Genomic DNA, 26,673 nt, shown 5'->3' on the forward strand with positions numbered 1-26,673 from the left:
AAATTTTTTTTTGATAAAATAAAATTTGTAGAATGTATGTTTATCTATTGTATTTTATATTTATTATATATGGCGATTAAAAAAATCAAAAATAGTAAGATTATATATGTTAATTAAAAAAATTAAAATAGGAAAGATTGGAAAATTTATGTTCTATTTAAAAATTTTATGATAAATTATATTTTAAAATAAATTATCATCTAAAAATATATATTAAATATTAAAAACATGTTTATATCATAAATAAATTAAACTTGATTTTTATAAAATTTAACATTTATTTTTATATTTTTATTAGTGTTAAATTATTTTAAAGTAGGTCTTTAGGATTATAATTCTAACCAAATATTTGAAAAAATGTTTACGGCAGATAAATTATAATATAATCTAGTCGGACCTAATTATTTTTATTTTTAATTATAATCATAGATATAAAACCTTATAAAAAATAATTATGATATATTTATATTTTTAAAAATTATATGTAAAATTTTTAATACTACAAATATACGAATAAATATTGTCTCAATTATCTAAAATTTCTAGATCCATCACTGACTATAAATACGAATAAATATTGCCTCTATTATCTAAAATTTCTGGATCTCTCACTGCTTTGGTCTATTACCTGATAACATCACTCACCCTTTTTTGGTTAAGGCCTGTGGCCAGCTTGAGTCTTCAGCTATGGGCATGCAAGTGCATGGTCATATCATTAAGCATGGATTTGAACATGATTGTCACGTTCGAAACTCCCTTGTTCATATGTATGCCACTGTTAGGGACATAAAGGCTGCAAGGAGTATTTTTCGGAGGATGCGTCGGTTTGATGTAGTTTCATGGACTTGCATGATTGCGGGTTATCACCGATGTGGGGATGTTGAATCTGCGCGTGAACTGTTTGACAGAATGCCGGAGAGGAATTTGGTGACGTGGAGTACTATGATTAGTGGTTATTCCCGGAATAACCTTTTTGACAGAGCGGTTGAGCTGTTTGAGGCTCTTCAGGCAGAAGGGGTGGTGGCTAATGAGACTGTGATGGTGGGTGTGATATCTTCTTGTGCTCATCTGGGGGCTCTTGCAAAAGGGGAGAAAGCTTATGAGTATGTGATGAGGAATGGCTTGAGCTTCAATCTGATTCTTGGGACAGCTTTGGTTGATATGTATGCAAGATGTGGGGATGTTGAGAAAGCTGTTAAGGTTTTTGAGCAACTGCAAGAAAAGGATGTGCTTTGTTGGACAGCTTTGATTGCTGGATTGGCCATGCATGGTTACGCAGTGAAAGCACTTTGGTATTTTTCGGAGATGCTGAAAACGGGGATGGCTGCTAGAGACATTACTTTTACTGCAGTGTTGGCAGCTTGCAGCCATGGAGGAATGGTTGAAAGGGGTTTGGAGATATTCGAAAGCATGAAAAGAGATCATGGGGTGGAACCAAGATTGGAGCATTATGGATGTATGGTTGATCTTCTTGGTCGTGCGGGAAAGTTGGGAGAGGCAGAGAAGTTTGTTCTTGAAATGCCTGTGAAGCCAAATGCTCCAATATGGAGAGCACTTCTAGGAGCTTGCAGGGTTCACAAGAATGTAGAAGTTGGGGAAAGGGTTGGGAAGATTTTGTTGGAGATGCAACCAGAACACAGTGGTCATTATGTGCTACCCTCCAACATATATGCTCGTGCAAACCAGTGGAAAGATGTTAGCATCATGAGGCAAATGATGAATGACAAAGGAGTGAGAAAGCCACCAGGGTATAGTCTCATTGAGATAGATGGAAAAATTCATGAGTTTACAATTGGAGACAAAACACACCCGGAAATAGAGAAAATAGAAAGAATGTGGGAAGATGTAATACTCAAAAAAATAAAATAGCTGGGTATGTTGGAAATACGGCTGAGACATTGTTTGACATTGATGAAGAGGAAAAGGAGAGTGCGCTTCACAGGCATAGTGAGAAGCTGGCTATTGCATATGGAATTTGAAGATTCGGGCTCCTACACCCATTCGGATCGTTAAGAATTTGCGGGTCTGTGAAGATTGTCACACAGCCACCAAGTTGATTTCAAAGGTTTTCGAAGTAGAGTTGATTGTGAGAGATCGAAACCGGTTCCTTCATTTTAAAGAAGGCACATGTTCTTGTACGGATTACTGGTGAAACAGCAATGTTATCATTTACAGCTTAGAGTAATGGTTTTGGAAAGAGGGTAATTCACGTATCCAATTGACCGACGATCGCAATAATTCAAATCAAATGAATTAAGTCGGTTCAAATTAGTTTATTTTATTTTGTTCCTTAAATTTATCTCGATTATTTCAAACTGATCTGATTAACCGATCAACCTTTCTTTCATTTTTAAACAATTTAATTTTTTAAGTTTAATATCAGTTAGTCTATGAACTGTTTAAAATATTTAAAAACTACGTCCTTAAAATCCAATGATCAAAATCAAGCTAATCCAATCCAATCATGGATTTAGTTTAAATATACTGAAAATTTCTTAAAAAATAAACTAATTTAAATGTCTAATTTAAGTTTTATTATACTTTAAACCTCACCAAACCAACTTCTAAAACCCTCTCTGCAAATGCATATGACAAACTAGAGATAACTTAGACAAGATGCGTTTGGGTTTGAAGATTGATTTCGAAAATCACAATCGAACAGAAAAGAATTCTTCAAAACGGACTTAAAGCAGCCAGAGATTTTGCACTTTCCAGTTATACTAACGTGTAGAGTTTCACGATTATTTCATATTCTTTATTCTGAACAGATAATTATCAATAACGCAATCCCGAAATTGCTCACCTCAGTAATTGAGGTACTTGACTCGATTTATAGTGGTGACTCTGCTCGGCACAAGATTAAATCCTCTATCGGATCAATGGACACAAACTTCCAGTGTTAGAATTCACTTGGTTAATTGTATGTCCTTCACTTCGAAACCTTGGATTTACGAATAAACAAATTGTTGAGAGCAATTCAAGTGAGAAAATATCCCGTGGCTGCTCGATTCAAATGGCAATCACATCCAATGTCAAGCACTAAATGCAAAATGAGTTCGTAATTGATTTATTTCCTTTCACAAGGTCATAGTTTTGTAATAGAAGATTATACAGGGGATAGCAATGCTGTATAAGAACCATCACAGTAACTCACGCCTTTTAATGAACATGAACACAGTCGAGATGTGACTACAGCTTCTGCAATGCCAAATGAACTTTTGCAGTCTTGTAAGCTTTCACTACCGGCAGTTTTGGATTCAGACTTCTCACATGTTGGTTTTAAGGCAACATTCAAGCCAATCGAGCTAGGTTCCGTCACAAAACTGTAAGCCACAAGATAGACAAAACATCATTTAGGTTTCAAATAACTATAACTATGCATGGTACAACTAGTTTTAACTGGACAGTGTGTAGCAAAAATCCATAACATCTCAGAGCATAAATGCTTATGAAATTCTATTTATTTATTAGATAGAGCTCATTGACTCAACAATCGGCAAGTTATTACGAAAATAAAAAAAAGAATGAAAATGTTTTCTAAAACCAAAATGGCGTAACTGTTCCTAAATCCTTATAGAAATTCATAGGACCTAGACATATACCCGAATTTTCTCATTCACATGTTATAAAGTTTCATTTATCCCGAGCTCATCCATAAATAATATGGCTCCAAAAACCCACTAGTCATAGATCCACATTAGATCACCACAGGCTCCTACGTCCAACAACCCCGCCACCGCTGCCAAATCATAGGAGTGCAGGCCCTGCTTGACTTGTTTTCGAAACCGTGGTCCATTACCAAGCAGTGCTCTTTAAAAGGCAAATCCAGGATATTTGAATTTGCATGTATACCCACCACACTCTTACTCATTATTCATTAACCTCTAAAATTTATAGTTATTATTTACCACATGAAATTATCCTATCTAAACAACTGAAATTTAACACTGTAAAAAGTATTACCAAGCAAAGGCTATTCGTACCTTGCCTCAAAGCTTCTTCCTTCAGAGGCCATCAATGCACATATATCACAAATAAACCAAGGTGGAATTAGTGCATTCTTAATTTCAATGGTACAAAGGCCATCTGATGATCCTCGTGCAGACTCGCCATCTTTCCATATAGACCCGTTATAAGAAGCAGCAATGTCTTCAGCTCTTCTTGTCTTCATGCATTTAATCTGAGAAACAGAAATATATAGATTCCAATTATTTAAATAGCTAGCCGAAGAAAAATAATCATTGAAGCTTCAAACAAACTGGACAAAAAAATTTCAATTTTAAAGCTATCAAATCCTCTACATGGTTTTCTTGAAGATAACAATATATTATTGATACTAGACCAGTGCACAGATTTGAAAAATTAAGCAAACAAACTAGTAACAATAACATTGGACACATAAAACACTATACTGGAAACACTATTAGTATTACTTGCTCAAGTAACATAAAAGGATTGGTATGACAGCTCAATAATCAACTTAAATAGACAAAATTCCAGAAAAAAGCACACGAGAAATAAAAAGGAATGCAATGACGTCAAGAACATATACATCAGGAGTAGAAACGGCAGAATTTTGAAATGGCACAGGAGAAAACAAGACAGGTACGTCCACACCGGATAGTGAGGTCAAGAGAAATCTGCAGAGTGCAGACAATAAAAACGTTAGTCAGCAAGAAGATTAAAAATATAAGAGTATACATCAAATAAGTCTGATTTAATTTGGGCCTGTGAAAGTGACTGTTGATCATCCTATGAGCATTGTTTAGCTTATTTCAATGTTCTGTATTGAAGCTTATCTTGATAAGAACTTATTAAATAAATGCTTGGTTTTGATGTTTATCAAAAAACACCATAAGCCCGAAGTACAAAAACTGGAAAGGAAGCTATCAACAAATCAAAATGCCAGTCACCTGTAATTTAGTAAGACGTCATATAAACCATGTACACTGTAGTTGCCACTAAAAACCAGCAAAGATTCTGGGCTATTATCAACATCAGAGAATGACCTTAATCGTCGGGTCTGTTATTTCAAATAACATGCATCAATAAATAAAATTATACATTAAAAAAAACTTAAATACGGTATTGGAGTTAATTGATAGACAAGCTTTCAAAACACCATAATATGAACAGAGACAGACAATTATTAACATGAAGTGCAAGACAATAACCAATTTGAATAACCTATGCATGCAATTTATTAACAAAATTTTCATCCATCGATTAGTTGAGTTTAATTTAGATATACATGCAAGACTTCACTCTTTTAGTAATGTAACGATGTACAACTATAGGAAGGTGTAAAAAAATATTTTACAAGCAATTTAAATTAAACTCTAAATAGTTCAGTTAATGTTAAATGGGAGCCAACAGTAACAGAGAAGTAGTTTCAATAATTGGTACAGATTTATCATTAGAATCACAAAGTGATAAGCATGCTATGTCAAGATTAGGGATAGGAATACGGTAGGCCAAGCCAAGTCAGACTTTGAATATATAGGTTAGGCATGTTTTATAAAATTAAAGCCTAAACATGACCTATTAGCCTATTTAAAAGTCTATTTAAATTATTAATGTTAATTAGATAAATAAACTTAATTTTTAAAAATCAACAAAATTATTTTTAAAATATAGTTTACTCAATATTATTAAAATTTAAATTTTAAAAGAAATATAAGAGAAAAATTGAATCATTTTCTATTGAAGGAACAATTCATGTGTAATTATGTATGTTGATATACACTCATGCACAGGTCATAAGCTTATAAACCTATAATGAAAAAAAAAAATTATATTAAATAATATTTTAAATATTGATAATTTATTTTTGTTTTATAAATATATTGATTTATTTATATTTTTAATAATATATTATTTTTATTATTATATTATATAAATAAATAGACTAGTTTATCAAGTCTAACAAACTTTTCTATAAATTTAAGTTTGGCCTTTTTATATAAATAAACTTTTTTAAAGGTCTAAACTTTGTCTTTCTATTAAACATGTCAGGCCATAAACCCCTTGTTTAAAGTCTGCTTTATTTCCATCCCTAATTAGAATTGATCATTTTACATTTAGAGATTAATACAAACATCATTTGAAAAACAAACACTTTATAAATAGGCAATAGCACAGATACAAACCTGTCCTAAGTTTTGCTTCTCTATCTCAGACAACTCAACTAGATCCTCAGTTGTAACTTGTTCCACTTTCGAATGGCAAAGAGGCATAGAGAAACGGAGATCCTAATAAAGGGTATGCAACCATAAATAAAGTTCAGAGATCATCAAGAGAATAAATATTGATGCGAAAATTCAAGTATTATAACTATAATAATAAAATAAATAAAGAGGCCTTGCCAAATAAGCAAATATAGAATAAAAGCCCTAAAAAACCACGAGTACTTGTATAGAACAATAAATTTCATTCAAGTTAAAAATGTTTGTAGTCAGAATCATAGAGTAAGTACATCCCTTGTTGAGTTGTTACTCATTATGCTCGTTGCCATGTTCTACTTGAACACAGAAATTGTTGGCAAGTGGCAACTAAAATGAGACTACTACTCTGACAAAAACCTAGCAAGACAAGAAATAAAATGCCTTGTACCTATTACACTTTCAGCGAGATTTTCCTAGATCTGGAAATATACCATCAATGAAATATCATTCTTAACATTACCAACTCCCCCCAAAAAACTGTCACACTATGCGATTAGAAACTTATAAATAAGCTACACATAATACTTATATAAGTACAGCTTACATGCTCTCTTAACAATGATCTTAAACCTTGAGTTGACTGAGAGATATAAGCATTGCATGAACATTTAGATTCCCCAGAGCCATCGCCACCAGTGAACATCACCACAAACCGGGCAGTACAAACTAGAAAAGGGAAAGAAAAAACGTTACAACGGCAAAATCCATATTCCAATATAAATAAATAGATGTAAAGTGTTAACAAAAAATAACACATAATGAAGTTGGAAGGTTAAAACAATAGAAACTAAGTCGGCATGAATAATACCACAAGAAACAACTGTATTTTTTTATCATAATAGTTCTTCTTTATGCAGAAACAGGATAAATTACATCTCACAAGCAGACACAAAAAGATCCAGAAGAATAGAAAAGGCAAGGCATCATATAAACATATTTTTATAATGATTACAACACTATTTGACAAAAAGAAAATGAAGGTAATGAACAATTACCATAAAAAAGGCCACAAATGTTCTTTCGAAGCATGTAATAGAGGTCCCGAAAGGATTCTTCCCAAGCTACTTGTCGTTTCCTCAAGAACTCCAATTCTATGGCATGAAAAGGGAGGATAAGAGCTTGAGGAAAATGGAGAGAGGAAAATTACAAAGAAACAATAAACAGATATACTGAAAACTGCTTGAAAACCTCCGTCTGATGTTGATGAGTTTATGAGTGATATTATTGAAGGTGGTAGAATGGACTCAGGATACATCCATGAAGGTAAAACTTTAAATCCTTCATAACCTCTCATATTTTGACTCTTGAAATCACTGTGCCAGAAGGTTAAATGAGGCATGGTACCGCGCATAGCTGACCTATGTACCATGAAATTTGGAAGTCAAAAATAGCTTTCATGAAATGACACAATCGACATCAAGGATAGTTGACAGCAAAGCAAGCAATGAAAAATACATACAAATCTCATAAACAAATGTCACAACATAACATGTAGACAAATAAAAAAGGTCAATTTCCTGTTCAAGGTATCAATGTCTATGCAAGACAAGCTCATAAACAAATCTCATAAATGACATACAAATCTCATAAACAAATGCAACAACATAACATGTAGACAAATAAAAGAGACCAATTTCCTGTTCAAGGTATCAATGTCTATGCAAAACAAGCTTCATATACACAACAGATTTTATCAATAGAAACATGAAATATTAACAAGTTATCTAATTCATCTAAATAAAGAAAATTATGGCATTAAAAATATTTGGCAGACATACAGTACAACATGAACACATGGTAAATTCATTAGTTCCATCAACACCAATATTATCGCATCATATGTAAATATTTTTCTTCTCAATTTTGAAAATATAATGAAACTGGACTCCCACTTCTATCATATAGGTCGACCTAAACATTATCATTAAAATGTTTTACCTGCCAGTGCATCTATCTAATATTGACAAAAATCCAGTTGAATTGGCTTAACAACATTTAGTAAAGAATTCATCAGACTCTATATGAGCATTGAGCATAAAATTAAATGATTTTTAAAAATCTATAAAAGCATTAAGGAAACCTAAAATATCTCGTTTTCTTATATAAACTATGAATCCCAGTGTAAAAAACTTTCAATTCATTCCAGTGCATCCTATTCCTACCAGGCTTGATGCAAATGCATTAGTCCATCTATGCACTCATGACTCACCAATTCTCAAAAGAGGAGCATACAATCTGCATACTTGATTTTAGAGTAAGATCCAAAGGGATTTTCTGGCCAGGTAGATGGCATTCAGATAAGAAGTTTCCTGCAACAGTTGGCAAATCTGTGTGTCCTTCAGCCGAATCAGCAGCAATGTCATTAGCCTCATGTGGTTCGAATGCAACTAGTCCTTTTAAAGCTTTGCCCTATAATTTATTATTGGTAGCCTAATTATAAGATCTGAAATGTAAGTAAACAAGTAAGAAAAAGTCAGACAATTTCATTGTTTACCATGTCAACAGTAGCCAAGTCACAAGATGCATCAGCAGCTGATGAAAGCTCCGCAACACTAAGAAATGTTCCTTGGCTGCACTTTTCAACTGTTTGACAAGATCGTAATACATCATTTTTGCTAACCTCAGCTGAAGAAACAGAATTTTCCAAGCTGACAACAAATTTGGAGCAAGATCAGCATTGGGAAAACATAACCATGGGATCAAGCAATCATCTAAACTATGAAGCAAACCATGAATTTCCTTGCTGTCTCTTGGCCTCCAAAGTCGAAAAAACTGAAAGATTCTTCAGATTACTAGTTTGTCCCAACGATGGATTTTCCTGAGCATAGTAAAAAGGTTTGCATTGTTCACTACCAACAACATTAACATCTTGGGATCAAAGATTTAATTAAAATGTCAACTTAACAACCTTTGCATTTTCCTTTCCAGATGCAATTTTAAACCTGGACTTTTTGGCAGTAAATACTTCATCAACTCGTGTGTCAGTGTATCTAGGGGCCCTCCACAATCCTTTTTTGTTATGTCCATTGTCCACCTCTGTGATCCTGCAAACATAAATCAAGCATGTTCTCAGCAAATAATGAAATAATAGATTGAAAGAGACGCAGAAGCTTACTTTGTAGGCTCAGCCAAGGAGGGGCATGGTGATTCATCAGTAAGGTCCACAACACTTGCCCGGTTCAACAGCTCTCCCTGTCAAGAATATACGGTATGAGAATTAAAATTTTGCCTTGACCACATATACTAGTTAATTGAAATTGTATTATGCCTATATGTGGAGGGAGTCAGGGGTGCACCAAGATACAGACTCCATTTCAATTGATATGAGAAACGAGCGACCATAGTAGAGATACAACTGGTCATAAACTATGTCTATAAAGTTCACTTCCAAATCATAATCCTAGGGGATATTTTACTTCAAGGCAACCATTTATATTTATACATTACCTACATAATGGAAACACCTTGAAAGCATGTACCTACTACCTAGTCAAGCAAAAAGCGCATACAGTAACTCATTCTTGGACCAGTGAAAATGAAATTATATATCACAAAAGTAGAACAATTTTTCTTCTATGGGTATGAATTACAATAACAACTACAAGATTCATACCACCCTAACTCTCACCACTAAGCCGTCAGTAGTGCTGACCCTAATGGTTCACAAAAGTATAACAATAAGACCATTACGCATCGAATGCTAGAATCAAAGCCCAAGTACATACTAAGTTGAGGTAGCGAGCTTGGCAACTTACCCTAAGTTCCGAAGGTGTCTTCTTTTTAGCCATGGATCCACTTTTCAAAGCCCCTGAGCCAAGTCGATGAGAGCTCGGAGGCACGGAACTTGTTTTTGCCACTTTTGCCATGCCTCGCTTGGGAACACCGTCGCCACGCCTCATCGTGGTTAATCTGTAAGGGTAGATTCAGTAAGCATGAAATATTTGCGATAGAAACCACAAATTGCACAAGGGTTGGGCGTTCTGAGTGCGGATGCTACAAATTATGAGCGCAAGAGCGTAGGTTTTGAAAAATAATTTGAATAGGAAAAATGCGAATCGAAAACGCGAGGGAATAGAAGAAACCTAATCGATAGGCGAATGTTGGTGTCGTGTGAGTTTGGCGCGGGAAGGGAAGAGGGTAGAGACCAGAGAGGCAGAGACAGTGAATGGAGAACAAAGCGGTACCTGTTGAAATTGGTTTAATTTTTTGTGCGTTTACATTTTAAAACGAAATTTGATTTCCCTCCTGTTTCTCACGCCGTTACAGCACCGTTGCACATTTTGTAACTTTTTATATTGGGCTGCCCTGCCTCAGGAGTCAGGGCTTTCATGATCTTCTACCAAAATAATTTACACTATTTATTCCAAGGAACAAATCGATTTTAGTATGTGGGCCCCAACAAAATATTTCTTCGCTCCTTTATTATTGTAAAAATAAAAATGCATTACTATTATTCTTTTTCCACAATATTTCTCGTTGTCGTTGGCTCTAAGATTAATCCTAATAATATGACCGTAATAAATAATATTTTAAAATTTAAATTTATAAAAAAGTAAAAAATGTATATCAAACATCCTAATCTATTATATTCATATCAGAGTACCCCTTTATTACGTTGCTAAATAAAAATTTGCTTGTGGAAAAAATACACCTATGCTAAATTGATCCAAAAGTGTTTTAAACTAAAAGAGTCTTTGCTAGATGTTTTGACTAAATAGCGATGCATAAATTACAGCGAGAGGCGAAGCCCAACCCAATTAAGTTGTAGAAATGGACCTTTCTATCGGATTTAGATATGTTTATTTTGAATTATTATAAAATGAAATATATGATATAAACAAATTTTTAAAAGTAGTACTTATTGATAAGAAAAAAGAAGTGTAAAAGATTTTACAAGATCGATCAATTAAAAATTAATTATAAATAAAAATATATAATTAATTGTATATAATGAAAATATGTGTGTTTTTTCTTATCCTTATACATAATTAATTATATACGGAACATATATTGCATTATCTAGCACAAAACAATATGTAACATTAGCAAAAGATTTGAACATTAACAAACCAATTGCCAATATGGGAGGACTTTGGTGGCTTGGAGTTTTGGAAAAGAAAAATGAGCGCATCTGAGTATATCACTTACAAGTTACACCTTCTGTTAGATCATACAGTTGGCGGTAACATCACACTTCATTATGGTTGGTAAATGGTAATATATATATATATATATGACACTACTCATTTAAATAAAACTCTTTTTTTAAAAAAATTTAAAGATATTTTTAACCACTATTTAGTTTTTATACATACTAGTATTATCTTATATGGTGAGTATATATATTTTCAAAATATTAAATATATTTATTTTTAAGAATTATTATTTACACAACAAAATTTTTGTATTTGTCTCTTCCTATCACATAGGGGTGAACACCAATCTCAGACCTAACCTGAAACTGGAAAAATCAAAAGAAAAAAAAAGGTTAATACAAAGTACTTTTACACCGTTAATTAATTACAAATTTATCACTGTTATATCTTTTTTAATTATTCATCTTATAAGTCAACAAAATCATATGTAATAATTTATAATTATATGATAATATAAAATTATTTTACATTATCTATGTAGAACCATTTTTTTCTAAAATAAACATATGTTTAAGAAAAACTTAAACATACAAAATCTTTATCTCATAATTTAAATTTAAATTTAACTCAATTATATAAAATTAAGTTTGTGACTTAAGAATTTTTTTTTATTATTTTATAATGAGTGACTTAAGATAGAGATAAGAGATATTTTTTACTTTTTATATATTATTTAATTATATCATATCTCTCGCATTTATTATCATCATTAAAACCAGAAGAAGAAAAAATCTCGAACCAATCATCCAACCAGATTTCATTGTCAATTGACTAACACCATTCCGTCAACACTTGGTTTTCCCTAAACTAATGACTACCTATTTTGTCTATATCACTTCATTAGGGCACTAGACATTAGGGTTGTGTTTGTTTTATTGTTTCAACGTCAATTTTTCCACTTTTCAAGATAGAAATATAGAAGTAAAAGAGGATAAATCGACGTTTAATTGTTTCAATGGAACGTAAAAACAAACACATATTAATTGTATTGTCTAAAAAGAAATGAAGAATGAAACTAGTTGGTAAGAACATACTGAGACGAAAATGCGTACGTTACAATGAAGAATGAGGCTTGATTTTTGTCACTCAAAAGTTGGTATTTTTATTGAGTTTAGTTTATACACCATAGATCTATGAAAAAACTTCATTTGATATTTGATATTTTTCACTTTAGAACCAATAAGTAATATAAAAAGTTTGCTGTTTTTAATGTCATACATGGTTCTCACATAAAAAGTTAGACTTTTTATATTGGCTATGACAATTGTAAATATATGAAAACTTGTTTTTTTTTATATAACATGATTATGTTATAGTTTTGCCTCTATTTTATAGTTTTAAAATTCATCTAACCATATCAATTTTCTTTTTTGTCTATGCAAATTTCACGAGCTTAATTTACTAAATTTGTCAACTAGTCTGCATAATAATAATATATTTTAATTTCTTTTAACATATTAGACTCTAATATTTAGTTGGTATAATTTGACTTTATAATTATCAATATATTTTGTTTATGTTTGGTTGGTGTATATTCAAATTTTTTAGACATTGAAAATTTGATATTTTTGTTAGAATGTGTAGACGTTGATATATTAACACTTTAATTTTTTGAAATATTTATTTTTGTTATAGATGTGTTTTTTGTTAGAAAATTTGATATTTTCGTTAGAAAATTTGATATTTTTGTTAGAAAATTTGATATTTTATTACATGAAAAGAGAAAATAATACATAAAAAATATATATAAACATGTTCTAATGATGGATCGGACGGGTTCACAGATCATGATCTATTTTGACAACTCTAATGATAACTTCATATATTTAGATAGTGTGATAATTGAGAAACTATATTTAGTGTTATATTTTTCTCCTTAAATGTACTTCCCTAATGAACCAAATATGAACCCGTATAAATTAGAAATACACCAAAACATATACACTTTTTTTGATCTTAATTTATTGTAAAATATTTTTAATTAAATCACACATATTAATATAAATAATTATGTTAGTCGATTTTATTGGACTTATAAAATAAATTATTGATTTATCAATTTTATTCTTCTTATTTATCAATAAATTTTGATAAGAGAAGTGAAAATATTATTCAATATAAAAGTTTATGTACTAATATCATCGTAAATGATAAATATTAATAAAAAAAATTAAAAAGTGAAAGAAAAAAATAAATATTTTTATGATGTTTGATAAATATAAAAAATAATAATATAATACTACTTAAAAACCTATAAAATATCTTATAAAAAAAATTAAGCTATGTCTTATAATAAAAAATCGAAAGCGGTGTAACTTCGAATAAAAGCAAAGTAAACCGTAAAATACTAATATTGTTAATGATGTTAGTATCACAAAACCTAATTAATTACATGCTTGAATATTGCATTTAATTAGGAGTGTATCAAACCTACGAAAAACTATAAAAAAAAAATACTAAAGTTAGTTCAAGCGAATTAGCATTTGAACATATATAGTTTTTGCATCTAAACTTTGTTGTGCACTTGAGATTTTTGCACACATATCCCTATATATTAATAAAATATTATCCAGTTTTGGTCTAATTAAGTTTTTATAGTTTTATTTTTTTTATCACTTAAAAGGTTTTTCTTTATTAATAAAAAACTTTGCGTGACAAGTAACTCCTAGTGCATAACGAGTGTAATTAAGGCTGATAGTTTCGACTAGGAGATTCGCTAGATGAGTATAATGAAATTAGTTGGTGAATCTAGACATATGATCTCTTGAGTTGAAAGTATTCTTGATTACGGATTCATAAACGAAGAAAAGTTTTCTTAGGAACATGAATAATTAGAAGGTGTATATCGTTATCGTGAGTCAACAATAGAATCGTAGTGCAAGTATCTAGAGCATGGTTAAGCTCTATAGGCAACCTTCAAATACTCATGAATTGAAAAGTTTGCTTTCGTTGCAAATTAAGGAGGGGTTAAACTTAGTCCTTTATTTAGAAGAAGGGTTGTTGAGATACAATTAAAATCTTACATTGTTCATATGAGATGATGAACATTAATTGAGTTTAAACACACAAAGTTTGTACTAGTAAAAAGTATTCTCAGTGATAACTAAAAATAAAATCACGAGAACTTAGATTTAAAATATATAATATTTTACATATATAAAGACATGTGTGTAATAATCTCGAATGCACAACAAGTATTATAAAGTCTCACTAATGATCTACACACAACATTAATTTTTTACATTTTCTTCACTTAAAACTTATCTATCAAATTTTACCACTTAAAAAAAATATATGTCAACATTTTCTTTCTTCAAGACTCTAATCTCTCATCTTATCTTATGTATTCTTTTAAGTTTTATCAAACTTCAAGTTTCAACTAAATTCTTTTACTTATCTTAAATTTTAAAAATTATTTTATATATTAAATCTATCATAAATCTTCAATTTTGATAAAAAAAAATAATACGCAGTGTTTAAAATAGGAAAAAAGTTAAAAGAAATTAAATTTGTTTAATTTTAAAATTAGAGAAACTTAATTCATAAAATGGAAATACTTAAATTAGATACTAAGAATCGAAAGACCCATTTGCTATAACATTACAACCAAGTTCCTCACCAAAAAAGAAAAGTATTACGATGAAGAGCGTTTAGGCATGAGACCCGTGTTGCGATATTTAGCTAGCTACTTATAGTTTTAGCCACTTTGAATAGTAAAGGATAATGTTATTAGTTATTACCCACACTTCTCTCTCACATCTTTCTTTCCAATTCCCCCTTAGGACATCTTTTACTTTTTTCTCACTTTTTTTTTTCTTCCTATCTCTTTATTTTGTTCTTTTACTTTTTATAACAAAATTACACAGCTTGTTGATGTGGGTATAGTTTTACATTCATTGCCATTCACGAGCTACTAAATACGAGTAAAAAACAACTTCAAGCAGTAAATTAAAAAAAAAAGCTCTATCCATAAATACTAGAATATTTGTGAATATGCATTATACAATTTTTTTTTATTGATTCGAGAATTAATGAAGGTGAAAAAATTATTTAGATTCAATTGATTTAACTTGATTTTTTTTTTTTTGTGGCGGGTTTAGGACCCATATGAACTTGTTTTGATTGCTAAGAAAATGTTTCTGAAGTGCGTCATTTTGTCACTTCATTTATTTTTAAAATAATAATTACTAGTTATCATGTTAATAATATTTTATAGTTTTTATCATATTTTAATCTCATCAGGAATATTTTAACAAATAATATGTTTATATAGAATATAAATATATATGAGAAGATATTTATTTACTTCAAAAATAAGTCTGTCTATATTTATTTTGTTCAATATCTCATTAGATTTATAAAATAAGTTACACAACCTGTTGCCTCCTTTTTAATAGGTTTGTGGTGGAGTGACTCGTAGTCATAGATGAGGCTAAAGCAAATACGCAAAAGACTAGTCATAGATGGTGCGAAAGATAATTGTGATAACGAGAAAGAAAAATATATGTATTTCTCCTAATAGATGTTAAATATTTGCCATATAGAATTAAGTCACATATCGATTTATTGAAACATATAGTTTACACGGTGTTATAAAAAAAATTTATCACTCTTGATCAAACATAGCTTAGTATGAGCAAATTTCTTTTGTACTTCATATCGAAGAATGTTTATTGATTATATATCTATCTAATTAATTAATTTGTAAAGATAAATGAACTTTAATACAATGTAAAACCTATAATAACAATTACAACTTGAGTATTCGAGAATGTCATCTTTCTCTCCAATTTTGGATGTGATGTGAAGTAGCAACAGATCGAGCACCCACGAGAAACTTTGAGCTTGACTCTTTAGGGGATCGATCTGTTAAGTGTTAAGTATTAAGTTTATCACTTTAAAAAGATAACTGTTGTGCCATAATTCTAATCACTTACTACACTCAAAGTGTCAAAGTGCAATCCTCCTTTCTTTTTGTTGTAATAAGCAACACACATCCCTACTATATTTCCCTCACTTTTCATCCATCCATTCATCTCATTCTCAAACTCCAACTAACAACACGTACCTTAGTCCGTTCACCATGACTCAAAGGGATTTAGTCTAGTTGAAGCATATTAGGTTTGGAAAATATGAGAGTGTGTATAAACAAGGATATCTTTAACTCAATTCATTAAAAAAAAAGTATTCAATTGAAGAGGGGTATACTTATGTCACTTTAATCTTGGAGACTATAAAGTTTCCTCTCTACGGTTTATATATATATATATATATATATATATATATATATATATATATATATATATATATATATATATATACAGAGAGAGAGTTTAAATGACACCAATATAATTTTTACTAAGTATTACACTACTCAATAACTTTATATTAATTATGAATTTTATAAATTCAATCGTTAGATTAAAAATGTTTTATTCTTAGATCATATATACAAAATTTTATATTAATCTAAGATGATTTAATACTTTATTTTTATAAAATAAATTTGACGTAATATATACATTTTAAAATATAATAAAATATGAACACTTTGATTATCTTTAAGTTATTTTTTAATTTTAACAAAAAATTGATATAAACATATAAAATATTAATATGAAGTTATAATTCAACAGTTGGATTTATAGAATTCACATTTAATATAAAGTTATTGAACGGTATAATACTTAGTAAAATTTACACCGATATCGTTTGAATCCTCTTCATATATATATATATATACCTATTATAAAGGGGATACAAGAGTATGTAACCATTTTTGGTTTTCACTTTTTAGTAGATCATTATATTCCTTCGATGTAAAAAAAAAAAATCATATCTCCTCTTTAAATAATTACATACAACTTTCTAATATTATGTCTGTATATAACTATTAGAGATACAAAGTACCTCGACCCTTATAGTGTATATATATAAAGTCCATTCCCCACCCAAAACACTAAACACGAGTCCACGACGTACCCAGCCATGTTAGCCGCCCCCACCACGATCAGTTTCAAAATCGACATTTAGAAAATACCTTTCTTGTTAGTAGCACCATGCAACACAAGCTGGCTTAGCTTCCCCAACAAAAACATCAAAGCTTTTCTTATATCCCAAGCATTCATATTCAATTCCCCTTTGCTTCCGCCAATCTCTCCTTATATATATAACACCAACCTAATGCTAGTTTTCCATTTATAGTAAGTGACATGCATGCATAGTACCGCATGCACACTCACTACAATCAAACAAAACTTAAGGAAGAGCTTTGTTTCCCACACCAACCCTACTCAATTAGTTTGAGTAGGATTGTTTCTGGTGGAGTGTGTGCTAAAAAAATGGCTAGTGCCGGTGGTAATGTAGTTTTGTCGATGGTACTAGTAACCCTAATGGCTCTAACACCTTCACCCACTAACTCTTGCCCTTCATCTGAATGGGCAGCACTCATGGCCTTCAAGGCAGCCCTAAAGGAACCCTACTCGGGTTTCTTCCATTCATGGAGAGGCACCAACTGCTGCTACCACTGGCACGGCATCACCTGCGACCCCACCACGCGCCGCGTCGCCGGAATCACCCTCCGCGGCGGCGAATTCACCGTCACCGGCCACATCTCCCCCTCCATCTGCAACCTCACACACCTCTCCAGCATCACCATCTCCGACTGGAAGGGCATTTCCGGAAACATCCCTCCCTGCATCACAACGCTCCGTTCTCTCCAACTCGTTGACCTCTCCGGCAACCTCATCCACGGCCAAATCCCCTCCGACATAGGGCGCCTCACGCAGCTTACCGTGCTCAACCTCGCAGCCAATCACATCTCGGGGAGAATCCCCACATCGATCGTCAACCTCTCCAACCTCATGCAACTGGACCTGCGAAACAACGCCATCCAGGGCCCAATTCCATGGGACCTGGGCCGCCTTAAGAGACTGAACCGGGCCTTGCTCAGTCATAACCGCTTAACCGGCCCAATCCCGCGGTCTGTTTCGGACATCTACGGGCTGGCGGAGCTGGACCTGTCGCTGAACCGGTTGTCCGGTTCCATTCCGAGGTCGCTGGGCCGGATGGCGGTTCTGGACTCTCTGAATTTGAAGTACAACAACCTAACGGGGAGGATTCCGTGGAGATTGTTGGGGTCGAGAATGACCCATTTGGATGTGAGTAGAAACTGGTTGAGTGGGCGCATAGCTGATGCGTTTGGGGAGAATTCGTATTTCATAAGCCTTGATTTGTCGCGTAACAACTTGATGGGCCGGGTTCCTAAGTCTTTGGTTTGGGCTACTTACATTGGGTACTTGGATTTCAGTCATAACCGTCTCTGTGGGCGCTTGCCACGTGGCCTGCCCATCAACCATCTTCACCCGAGTGCGTTCGACCACAATCCATGCCTATGCGGGAAGCCGCTAAAACCCTGTTCTCGCCTCTGAATCCAATGGGTTTGCGTAAAATCAAATACTAGTATTACTATTATATATGTCTTCGCCTTAAATTTGCATGATGTTGCTTTTCATATTATCTTAAAGGCTTTATACAGCTGTTTATAAAGACATTTTCATCAGAAGAGAATTTCTTCCGAGGGAAAATATATTATTTGGTGTCAATCAAAATTATATTAATATAGGGAGGTGTATGAATATAATAAATAACAATATGAGATGCATTGAAGAGGTTTTGAGATTAATAGCATCACGATCTATCCAATTATCATCAGTATCACTGTCAAGACATATTGTTGAGGGACAACTAGAGCAAAGTTGCATCCTTCTTGTAATTATTATGAAGTGGAACGCTTGACTATCACAAAGCAATAAAAATTCTTGAATATATTTAATGATAATATTCTCACTAATAACGTTTTTTTACTTATAAATATATACCTGCATACGTATATTATTTGGAAGACTAGTTAATTTTAACATTAGAATTTCTTTTGCACCCACCACCTAACTTCTTATTAAAAGCTTTTTGTACTCATCCTCCACCAAGAACATGAGAACATTTATTTCAAGTTATTTAGCAATATTTTTCAGAATACATGAATACCGGTAAGAATATTCCGAGGAGTAAAATAATTTTACAGTTAATTTTTTTTAATTCATTTTTACTTTTTTTACATTCATTTTCATAAAATTATTCCCATCACGAATCAAATGCCTTTTTTAAAATACCGAGAAATGTCATTCCGGATATTATATTTTTGAAAATATTATTTTCAAAAGTTGTTTCCTACATAATACTCCTTTTAAAAAATATAACCCACAAATAAAATGACAAAATATCTTACAATAGTGAATAGCCCCACCCCACTTATAAACTCTTTTGTATATCGTATATTTACTTGGTTTTTCCCAATAAACCCATCACTTTGTTTATGCTACTTATTTTCAACAGCTCGTGTGTAATCCACAAAGCTCATATATGTTATTATATAGCATATCGCTACTAGATTTTGAAATAAACTGTATAGTGTTCATCTCTGAATGAGAATAATGGCTCCAAAAGAAAATTCCTGTTTATCCCTTTAGCCACAAAACTGATAGGATGGTATTGGCTCAATCCTTTCCGAGTAACAAAGCTTGTTGCTTCATTAAAAGTAGCATCAGAATCAGTTTTGCAACTGAGCTTCACTCCTGCTTTAGAACTCATGCCACTATATATGTAACAGCCCTTGTTGCTTTGGGATTCTAAAGATATGGTTTCTTTTCTACCATTCAATCCTGGTACCATTAGAAAAACAGAAGATGGTCCACCATTGGAAGAATCTACAATGAGAAGTGGTTTGTCTGCTCCTTGGTGAATCACATTCATTCCAGGAAGATCAAATGGTTCTAATATCACTGATCTACCATTAGCATCTACCAATGTTGAAAATTTTGAGGAAGGTTCTTTTAGGACAAGCCTAAAGGTAGCGTGAAGAGCCAAATCAGTTCCAGGTTTAGGCAATTTTTGCATTGCAAGTGATTGGTTTGAATTTACCAAAACAAAAGTTGATTTTCTAATTTTTTGGGATAAAGAAACTAGTTGACTATTGTAACAGGCAGGAACAGGAGTAATCCAGTCTCCATTGTTGGCCTCAGGTTTAAGGTTCCAATCACCACCACTTGTATGACCAGAAAGAAGATAAGGACCATAAAGAATTGCTTGAATAGATGCATATTCGGGTCTGTCATCTGTATTTAGTTCAAAAACATATCGGTAATATAACCAAATTATTTTGTTAGAAAAATATGCTCTGACAGAAGAATAATAGTATTCAACATGCATGGATTATTTTGTGAAGATACCTTTTATGGCCTCTGTTCTTATGGTAATTGGCAGCTGAAGGGTGAGCTTGTCACTAGCACTCCATTGTCGTGTGATTGACAAATAATTTCCTAGAGGTCCAAAAAATAAAATATTACTCCAATGTTTCACTTGTTAATTTTTTTTTTGTTAAAATAATATACAAATATACATAGTTTACCAGTGTGTATATTTGCTGCAAAAGAAGTTCTTTTTGGTGGTCTACATTCTAGGAACTACTGAACTAGTATGTATGAATGTAAAGAGAGACAACCTGGAGTTGGCAGAGATAACCTTTCAGCATTTAATATCCCCTTGGCACCATCCAGACGACTCCAACTTGGTAGTCTAAGGTTCAATGTAGACAAAGTACTCTGCAAGTGCAAAGCTAAAGATTTGAAAACTTAGGTTGTGGAAGAAAAATGAAGAGAATCTTACATTTCATATCTTGTTGGTTTCTTCTAAAATAATGTTTAAAAAATGACATTGTAAGTCTCACAAATTCACCACGTTTACTTAGAAAATATTGTACCTTATCCATTATCCTTTAGCCAATTTGTTTAGACATTAAAAATTTAAAATAAATCGAAGTCACTAAATTTAGAACAAAAACAAAGTCTTGCCCAGGTTATGATGCTCTCTAAAAGGTATATAAGATGAATATTTGGCTAAATGAGATGCCATAACCCATAAAACAATGTCACAGGTACCTCTACAGGAGAAAATGTAAATGTCACTTGTAGGTAAGGATCCCATGAAGAAACTGGAACAACTGTCTGATTGAGCAAAACTTTGCCAGATTTCCAATTAAATGAGCTTGATATGTACTGAATGATGTAAAGTGTAGGATCTTTCCCTTCCTCTTCAAAATATATAGAATCCCCCAGCTTTGAGAACGATTCAATTCCTATAGACAGAAAAAAGAATTTGAGAATAAATAAATGACTGATGAGAGTATGGTAGAGTTGACAAACAATATGGTGCAGTTTATAAAAAATATAAACAAAACAAATCACACCTGTTCCATAGCAGCACCAGAAATCATTAAATGGTGTTCCCCAACTATGCAAAGTTTTAGCCTTGGAAACCCCAAGACCTAATGGAAGCATATAAATCATCACTCCAGGATCTGTTCCTCTTTGAATGCTGAGAACACCATTGGTTAAGGCACGTTCATAATAGTCTGCATAAGAGACTTCTTTGGTCCATCTAAACAGGTGGCGTGAAACCTGAAATCATTTTTTTGAGTGGTAAGACAATGGAAACAATCAGTTACATAAACATATGCAGACATAAATCATGAATATGCAGTGATGAATTACCATGTCAATCTCTCTTCTGAAAGAGAAAACTTTTACATAGACATCTTTCACTTCCCGAGCATTATATGACAAGTTTAATTAAATGATCGATGAATGATTTACTCTACCTTCAACATATTATAAGTGGTGCATGATTCCTCGTTCTCTGTCGTTTTTATATTGTCTGCTATTCTCTTTGGATTACTCCTACGCAAAAAATTGAAGAAAAGGAGTTCAGAAAGAAATCTAGTATTGGTTATCAACTTATAAAGGAACAAAACATATATATGCTTGATGACCTTGTAAAAACCAATTATTCAGTGGATAATTTCAATTTTTCAAATGCATGTAGACAAACTGAAACTGAAAAAGTAAAAATGCTGACATCATAATACCAGAACTCATTGACGGATGTCCCTCCAGTTGCATAGCTGTGAGATGAGTTTATGAGGTCCATAAAGAATGTCCCAATTTCCTATAACCAATAAACAATAACAAATCTCAGAAAGTTGAAAGGCATTACAAGTAGCAATTTATACTGGGATTAATGATTACTTTCAAAGTAAATATACAAAAGTAACAAAACATACCAAATAAATAGGGAAACAAACAAATTCTACGGGTAGACATGCAATTTGAACATTGAATGGTAGATATACTACATACGTACATACAAAAGTATGCAATACAACAATGTGGGGAAAATTGTTAAAATGAAGACAGACCAAAAGTAAAATCTAAAAGGACACAAACATTACAAATAGACGTAAAATTTGAAGAGTGAAACATGCAGTTACTAAATAAAAAATTATGAGATGGAGGACGGTACTAATTTATGAATTTTGTTTCTATCATTCAGAGTGCAGTATACTTCCCAAACTATGGCATACTGAATGCCCATACACATATATATGCAGTTGTTTGAACGACTATTGTTTTCAAGTTATATTACCAAGTAATTTTGCCAGCCATTGACTACTTACACTAGATTGTTGAAAGCATATCACAAGTATACTATAAATTACACATGAAAATTAAACAACTAAATAAAAAGCATTACCCGAATAAATATTAAATAATACAATTTCATTGAAACTTACTGAAATATATATATATATATATATATATATATATATATATATATATATATATATATATATATACACACACACTACAATGTGAGTGAAGAGATTTACCTTATAACGTGGATCACCTGTGATTTCATACCGCATTTGAGATCCAACAACTATTGGGATATGTGTATTAGCATGAAAATCAGCTATGTCATTGGCCTAAATCAGAAAAGAGAATTTTAAAACTAACTCTTGGTTCTTGACTTAAATTTAGAAGCGATATCTAGACTAGAATATTAGGGCCTAAGTTCAACATTCAAACATCTGTTTTATTTGGAGGTCAGCAGAACATTATATTCAAGCAGAATAAACTCACCTTTTGGTGCATAAAAATAGGGAAATTGACTGTCTATATTTTCCTATTTACATTATCTGTTTTCAATAAAAATTAAACTTGAATTAGAGGAGTAACTCAGTACACAAGACTCTCACTTAGAGGGGAACTAAGGAAGATAGATTAGGCAGACTTAATCCCATGAGAGGCAGTTTTTAGGATTCAAACTCTTGACCTCACAGGCAGTGACATTAGTACATTAGCATTTCACTAAGGCTTGCCTTCAAAAAATTAAACTTGAAATAAGGAACCAATTAAATTTTACATGGAAACTTTTTGGAGAATATTGGATGCACTTTTACAGATGTACTTGCATGTATTAAAGTTAATATTAGTTATAAGTTATGTCTGCAATACAACTGATTTTAAAAATAATTTGAAAGACAGCTTCAACCTCTAAAAACTTGCATACAAGCACAACTATTTAAGACAGTGTGGACTAAATAGCAATTCTGCATAAAGAATACTTTTATCACTACCTGCACTGCAAGCAACCCTAGAAAACATGGTTTATCAAAAAGGTGAGCCAACAACAGATGCTTAGAATCCCCCTGCATAGAAAACATGACAACTTTACTATCTAATCGAAGTTTACAAAATTAACTAGGTAACTTGGGCTATAATCATGGAAACTAATGCAATTAAGCCAATGCTTATAAAACAATCTCTCAATTAAGGATTATAATCCATATATGTTAATGCATATTCCTAAATCAACAAACACTGCAATTCTAGAACATGATACAACCAAAAAAGCAACAATAGAGTTAAAGAAATTACACAAGCCAGTTAACATACCGTTATGCTGTATAATCTGTAAAGGACATCATTCATTCCTCCAGTTTCCTCATTCAGTGATTGATAGTGTCTATTTACGGTGTACTTTGTTATTACATTCAGTACTCTGTTGTAGAAGTAATCAACCATCCATGTTGCCATTTTTAGAGCTTGAGGGTTTCCAGCAAAAGTATGTTGATCCAAGAGACCAGCCAAGATCTGTCCAACTCAAAGCTGATTCGTTGAAATCCCACAACATTAAGGTCAAAAGCACTTGTGTAATCAAAATCTATTTTTGTTTGTACCTTGTGAATGGTATAATAGGGAGCCCAAACTTTTCGAATAGCTTCAAATCGATCAAAAAGCTTAGATGGAAATGCAGACAGATATCCAGTTCCAATTTTCTCCTGACAGGAAGACAGACCAGCAACAAGATATGACATTTTCTGCTTCAGGCTATCATTCTGTGTGCTGGCCCACATTAGAGCTGATGCACTCAAGTAATGCCCTTCACAGTGTCAAAAACAAACAATCATAGATTAACTTGAAAAGTGAATTGCTGAGGCTAAAAGTTGCAGGAAGGGGTAGTGTGCAAGATCACCAAAATTCCAGTAAGAAACAAATGTGCATTAGAGTGTCAACATATTAGTGTGCAAGGGATATTTCAGAAGTAATGAACAAACCTCAAACCTAGTAAATACAATCAGTACTTGAAATATGTGGAGTTCAAGGAATCCTTTAGAGAAAACCTTACATACAATCAAGCTTTACAAAGCTTGAAAACATTTGTTGCTGTTAGTACATAGCAAACATCAGCTATGAAATATTGTCTAAATATCACTGCAATTTTTTTTTTTCCAAACAAATAGTTCAATCTTCTATCAGCTGAGTATAAACAATAGCAAGCAAAGAAATTGAAAAGCAGCATTAAAATAAAAAGAGACTTGTGCTTAATATGCTGTTATGTTATCCCTTTTGAATCTTAGAAAGAAAACAATCAATTACAAGCTATTACACTCGGATTGCATTTTAGGCCCTTCCTCCTTATTCCCTTGCAACTAAAACTACATTAGCAATTTAGAGTTGAGTACAAACAAAGAGCATCAAACTGGGGACACAAATTAGATATGGCACAAAAAGAAAAACAACAACAGATATGATTAATGAAATAAACTTACCAACAAAATGACCCCGGACCTCACTTTTTATCGGATCTTCCCATCCTCCATAAGGAGTCCCAGGAGTGGCTAAACCAGCTGTCTTCCTGAAGCTCCAAATCAAACTATCCACATCTAATATCAACAAATACTCCAAATTTGTCTGCTGTGCTCTACCATGGATGGAATCCTCATGCAACCTCACATCTTGAAGAGGCACTTCTTTGAGAAAGCCTTGAGGTGCATTGAACACACCCATGCTCTTAATTTTCTTGTACATAACCCCCCAATCATGTTGGCCTTGTTCTGTCAACAACTTCCTCGGCAGCAAATCAGCCCAAGCAGATTCATCCGTTGGTGTCAAATGGTAGTGAGACATCACTTCAGCCTTCCACGTTTCATTCTTGGATGTCATTAGCTCATTCCTGAACGTATGTGACTGTGTAGGAATGTTTGTGCACTCTTTACCAGCAGCACAAGTGCACAGCACAAGAGCCACAAACACAAACACATAAGTCTCCATCCTTCACAACGCATAAACTGAGTACTCAAAGGGAAATAGTTAAGACAGCATAGACATGTGAGGGGGATATGTATATAGCAAAGTGACCCTTGAACTCATCTGTGAAAGGTAAGGTTATTGGATTTGGACAAAGGGAAATTAATACCGATTCCTAAGCTAGGACATAATAGCACCCGGAATTCCCTCAGGGGAGAGAGAGAGAGGTTTGAAAATCGTGTTACCACTTTCCACTACAAAACACGTTGTTTTAAGTATGCATGCAACTAGGGACAAAGAGATAGAGAAGGCATCAACACATAAACAGTGACCAGGGATGAAAAATGGATAAAAACAAAAACACGGGCATATAAGTTGCAGAACTGGTTATCCTGTATGGGAATGAAATCAATGAACTTCCTCAAAAGGTTGCAGGTACTGTTGTTTTGGTTTTCACATTGCACCCCATGACCAAAGATGCAGCAGTGATAATAGGCCTAAAATAAACTCATTATTTTTGTCATGTATACTGTATAGTATAGGATGGTCCTTGAAGCTCACGGGTGACAGGGTAAGATCGTTGCTCCACATTATTTTAGAAAGTATTTTCCAGAACAATAATATAATTTAAAAACTAATTTTTTGAAATAGTACATATAAAAGATTGTTTGAAAAAAAAATTAAATTAATAGACAAATTATTTAAGTAATAGGAAAAAGGATAGAGTGTATCTAATAAATTGGAGAAGTGTAAATACTAAATAACAAAAGCATAAATTTTAAGCTCAAAATAAGCTTTAAAAATAAA

The 26,673-nt window shown here is 32.5% G+C and overlaps 4 protein-coding genes across 5 annotated transcripts; 2 read left to right on the plus strand and 2 right to left on the minus strand.

Annotated features, from left to right (window-relative positions):
- Window positions 1–597: 597 nt before the first annotated feature.
- LOC109794861 (pentatricopeptide repeat-containing protein At5g06540-like) lies at window positions 598–2,205 on the plus strand (the record flags this gene model as incomplete). Its single annotated transcript, XM_020354291.3, is given in 3 exon segments — window positions 598–1,851; window positions 1,854–1,971; window positions 1,974–2,205. Coding segments are annotated over 3 exon segments (1,551 nt in total), but the record flags the coding sequence as incomplete, so codon positions are not given.
- A 777-nt stretch (window positions 2,206–2,982) lies between these two features.
- On the minus strand, window positions 2,983–10,486 carry LOC109799195 (uncharacterized). 2 transcript variants are annotated; one of them, XM_083062109.1, is made up of 15 exons: window positions 10,307–10,486; window positions 9,980–10,133; window positions 9,340–9,416; window positions 9,133–9,268; window positions 8,954–9,042; window positions 8,719–8,872; window positions 8,434–8,633; window positions 7,395–7,582; window positions 7,220–7,315; window positions 6,769–6,890; window positions 6,150–6,251; window positions 4,914–5,023; window positions 4,553–4,640; window positions 3,984–4,180; window positions 2,983–3,323 (listed from the first exon to the last, which is right to left on the minus strand). In XM_083062109.1, the coding sequence occupies exons 2-15, from the start codon at window positions 10,121–10,123 to the stop codon at window positions 3,107–3,109; spliced, it is 1,920 nt and encodes a 639-aa protein (XP_082918235.1). In that variant the 5' UTR covers window positions 10,124–10,133; window positions 10,307–10,486; the 3' UTR covers window positions 2,983–3,106. The 2 variants fall into 2 exon arrangements, with proteins under 2 accessions (XP_082918235.1, XP_082918236.1); XM_083062110.1 differs by having other exon boundaries at window positions 7,413–7,582; window positions 10,307–10,484.
- Window positions 10,487–17,572: 7,086 nt separating this feature from the next.
- Window positions 17,573–19,048, plus strand: LOC109796419 (uncharacterized). Its single transcript, XM_083062667.1, has one exon. The coding sequence runs from the start codon at window positions 17,611–17,613 to the stop codon at window positions 18,808–18,810; it is 1,200 nt and encodes a 399-aa protein (XP_082918793.1). The 5' UTR covers window positions 17,573–17,610; the 3' UTR covers window positions 18,811–19,048.
- A 541-nt stretch (window positions 19,049–19,589) lies between these two features.
- Window positions 19,590–26,311, minus strand: LOC109797319 (uncharacterized). The gene is made up of 12 exons (XM_020357327.3): window positions 25,389–26,311; window positions 24,516–24,718; window positions 24,232–24,429; window positions 23,913–23,984; window positions 23,163–23,258; window positions 22,362–22,441; window positions 22,095–22,173; window positions 21,684–21,894; window positions 21,376–21,572; window positions 20,940–21,039; window positions 20,668–20,757; window positions 19,590–20,553 (listed from the first exon to the last, which is right to left on the minus strand). Exons 1-12 carry the CDS (start codon window positions 25,888–25,890, stop codon window positions 19,826–19,828), a joined length of 2,556 nt encoding a protein of 851 aa, XP_020212916.2. The 5' UTR covers window positions 25,891–26,311; the 3' UTR covers window positions 19,590–19,825.
- Window positions 26,312–26,673: the final 362 nt, after the last annotated feature.

Source organism: Cajanus cajan, chromosome 8 (assembly GCF_000230855.2).
Source record: "Cajanus cajan strain Asha chromosome 8, NIPB_CcT2T_4, whole genome shotgun sequence".
Lineage (NCBI taxonomy): Eukaryota > Viridiplantae > Streptophyta > Magnoliopsida > Fabales > Fabaceae > Cajanus > Cajanus cajan.

Excerpts from the sequence above, each read along its gene's own strand:
- LOC109797319 (XM_020357327.3), bottom strand. The coding sequence starts at position 25,890 with ATGGAGACTTATGTGTTTGTGTTTGTGGCTCTTGTGCTGTGCACTTGT. Across the intron at positions 22,442-23,162 it reads CAGGTGATCCACGTTATAAG|GAAATTGGGACATTCTTTAT; the intron begins GTAAATCTCTTC and ends TATTGGTTATAG. Across the intron at positions 21,040-21,375 it reads TTACATTTTCTCCTGTAGAG|AGTACTTTGTCTACATTGAA; the intron begins GTACCTGTGACA and ends TTGCACTTGCAG.
- LOC109796419 (XM_083062667.1), top strand. The coding sequence starts at position 17,611 with ATGCACACTCACTACAATCAAACAAAACTTAAGGAAGAGCTTTGTTTC.
- LOC109799195 (XM_083062109.1), bottom strand. The coding sequence starts at position 10,123 with ATGAGGCGTGGCGACGGTGTTCCCAAGCGAGGCATGGCAAAAGTGGCA. Across the intron at positions 8,634-8,718 it reads ACTTGGCTACTGTTGACATG|GGCAAAGCTTTAAAAGGACT; the intron begins GTAAACAATGAA and ends AATAAATTATAG. Across the intron at positions 5,024-6,149 it reads AGAAGCAAAACTTAGGACAG|ACCCGACGATTAAGGTCATT; the intron begins GTTTGTATCTGT and ends TTGAAATAACAG.